We start from the raw sequence: 3376 nt of genomic DNA, 5'->3' as shown, positions 1-3376 counted from the left end.
AAAAAAAAAAAAAAAAAAAAAAAAAAAAAGTGTTTATGTTTCTCTGTGCTTTCTTGAGACCAAATCAAAACAACAGCCTAAGTATTATCCCTACTATAAATTTCCCCCCAAAATCCTATAAAAATATTTGAAGTTAATAGAGCTTGGTCCTTGAGCAACAATATGCATTCTGAGTATCTCCATTTGTACTTGCAGACCTTTCACATTCTGATGACTTCTCCCACAGGGCCACATCAAAATATTGGCTCACAGGCTGCTTTTTACCTTTATACTATTTCCAGGTTTATTTTTAAAATAAAATGTATTTCTCCAAGGACTCTGATCAATAAATATTTAAACAACTATTCTATGAAAGGAATATGATGATGAACATTAATGGTCCCTGTCCTCTATGAAAGGAATATGATGATGAACATTAATGGTCCCTGTCCTCATGAAGCATATAGTCTTGTAAGATTCTGAAACGCTTGCATAATACTTGTAAAGCATAGAGGTGGGTTTCTAAGAATTATTTACTTATATTTACTATTTATTTTTTCTTGATCATTTATTACCCATTATTTTTATAAATATTCACATAGATAACTATGCATTTACTTCTAATATATAGATTAATATACCTAGACAAGTCTAGAATCAAGCCTATTTTCTCATTCCCTTTTCTTTGTACTATGCTCATCTGCATGTTGCTTTCTAAGCCTCTGAAACCTTCTGCATAAGATTATAAAATCCTTAGAACAAGGAATTGTGTATTCTATTTTTTCCTCTCTCAATGAAAATAATTCCATAATAGGATTAAATGGCACTCAAGACATGAGAATAAAAAAGGTACTTATGATTCTTACAACCCAACCTTCATTCAGAGAGAAGACATACATTGAGCTTTTTGTTACTGAATCAGGATTCAGAATTATTTTAACGGGCTAAAGTTACTCAAATTAAAAATTAACTTTTTCATTCATCCATTTAACTAACATATACTGAATGCCTACTATGTCCTAGATATGGACTTCTTTCCCTCTCTAAATTTGAAATCTAATGAATAAAGTCTTGCTTCTAGAAAATAAAAAAAAATTTAAAAAAATGAACTAGGTAATCATTAACATTCTTCCCAACCAAGACTCATGGATACTTCTATTAATTTACATAAAAGAATGTTATAAGGGAGAAAAAAATGGCTGCTGAGTTTGTATTTCCTGAAATTGGGGGGAAAAAATCCTCTATTGTTTATATTTGATAATAGTGTTTCATGTCTGATAGACAAAATATATATAATTTATAAATAATAGATTTAGGAAATGATTGAAAAACCTGAAAACTTTTAAAGAAGTTTAAAGTTAATGTCTTTAGGGGAACTAAGATCCCACATGCTGCACGGTGCAGCAAAAAAAAAAAAAAAAAAAAAAATTAAAGTTAATGTCTTTAAACTGTGCTGTTATGCCTCAAGCAACCCACCTCCCTTGTCTATAAAAACTCCTGAGAGAATCCTAAAGACTGTGAAAAGAATAAATGAGTGCTACTAAAGTATGACTTATTATCATTTCTCACTAGATATTTGCAATTCTAGTTAAGTTTTATTTTATATTTTGTCTTTGTTATACTGATCCATTTTATTCAGTATGAAAATCTAAAAGAGTTTAAAGATAATAGTAAAAAATTTTAATTAATGATTCCTTGATTCACCAACTACATTAACTACATTTAATTCCCAAACACTGCTTACTTACGCCATCTAGTGGCAAAGGATTCCCTACCTCACAGCGCTAGATTTCACAAAATCATAGGTTTTTAACGTTAAAGTAGCTATATTTAATTTGTATAAGGAAACTGACAGTGAGGTAGGTTAATATACATAGGTAAGTCTAGAATCAAGCTTAATTTCTCATCCCCTTTTCTTTGTACTCTGCCATACTGAGGACCCATTATACTTCAATGATTATATTATGCAAAATTGAAATAGATTCTCTTTCTTACAGTCTAACAAGGAGACAATACTAATTTCAAAAAAGGGGGGAGGGGTTAAAAACCTTACCCAGGCACTTCAAATCCCATAGTTTGCTTCTTTCCAGATACAGTCATTTTAGCAACTTTTGGCACAATTTCAGATTCACTTCGAGATGACTGGGAATCTATTGATTTTCCTAATGAAAGAGTAAAATATAAAAGGCTAGTTAATTCAAATTGATTCCTAGAAATATTTATTACATATTAAATACATATTATGGTAATTTTCACAGAATCACATCTTTATACGTATTTTTTATCTAAAAAATATTCAGCGAAATTTTAAAAGGCTGAAAGAAATTCTTCTGTCACCCTATTCTGGGAAATCCCCCATTGTCAGGACTCTGCTGTGCTTAACCTCCACCAAATCTCTTCCTAATTTTGAACTGACTCTTAAGTTTCAGTATTAAGAGGTCACAAGGTGGTTTCTGCATTGAGCCTCATTCTGACATTATACCTAGACCCTGTATCTCCCTCTCCTACCACACCCTTTCACAATACTAAAATTGTCCGGTCAGTTAGCAGATGGCTAAACTATTTTTAATCGTGATACCTATAAACTAATGAGCAAGTTGAGAGTCTGCTGAATTGTGCTAGATACTGCATATATGTTACTTGCTCACAATACTAGACTTAGTAAGATATTTGATATCTCCATAGAATATGTCAATATAGAAAAAGTAAATTAAGAACATGAAGGAGGATAAATTATGAGCTAGATCAAAGTAAGACTTTTATGCATTTGATCCTTTAAAAAATATATATGAAATTCTTCAGAACGTATCTTTATTATTTTCAGTAAGAGTACCATCAGGATTGGGTCCACATAAAACTATGGAAACCGCATTGCTACACTGGTAAATATGTATACAGAAATTACTTTTAAAAATTAGAAAAGATAAATTAATGTACATAATTCATTCAAAATGTTTGCTATTTGCTTACTATATGCCAAGCACTACGCTGGAAATATAGCGGTGAACAAAAGCAGACATAATCCTTGTACTGAGAGAGCTTACAGTCTAGTGGAGAAAACTGATCACAAAAAATAAAAGTAAAATTACAACTGTTATTAGTGTTACAATCTGTATATGGTACTATCAGATTTGGTGACAGGGCATATGAATTAGAGTGCTTCCATAGGAAAATGAGAGTTAAGTGAAGACACAAAAAATGAGCAGGAATAAACTACCCAGAAAGGCCTTCAGAGGGAGTAAAAGCAGAGGGGAGAGGGAACGTAGTTAAATGGAGCTGAAGAGGGGGGCAAGGGCCAGGCAATGCAGGACCTTTAAGCCACAGCAAAGATCCTAATGTTCTTTCTAACACAACTGGAAGCCAAAAGAATGATGTAAGAAAGTGGGGGGGAAGGGAA

General features: G+C 32.0%; 1 protein-coding gene across 2 annotated transcripts in view; it reads right to left on the bottom strand.

The window, feature by feature from the left end:
• The window catches only part of HBS1L (HBS1 like translational GTPase), an 84482-nt gene that overhangs the window by 30128 nt on the left and 50978 nt on the right, over window positions 1-3376 (bottom strand). For both annotated transcript variants that reach the window (XM_007452979.1, XM_007452978.1), the window contains one exon: window positions 2033-2141. In XM_007452979.1, coding sequence (XP_007453041.1) covers window positions 2033-2141 — 109 coding nt within the window. The remainder of the gene's footprint in view (window positions 1-2032; window positions 2142-3376) is intronic.

The sequence above is a fragment of the Lipotes vexillifer genome, unplaced genomic scaffold, assembly GCF_000442215.2.
Source record: "Lipotes vexillifer unplaced genomic scaffold, Lipotes_vexillifer_v1.1 scaffold155, whole genome shotgun sequence".
Lineage (NCBI taxonomy): Eukaryota > Metazoa > Chordata > Mammalia > Artiodactyla > Lipotidae > Lipotes > Lipotes vexillifer.
This window is presented reverse-complemented; position numbering and strand designations above follow the sequence as displayed.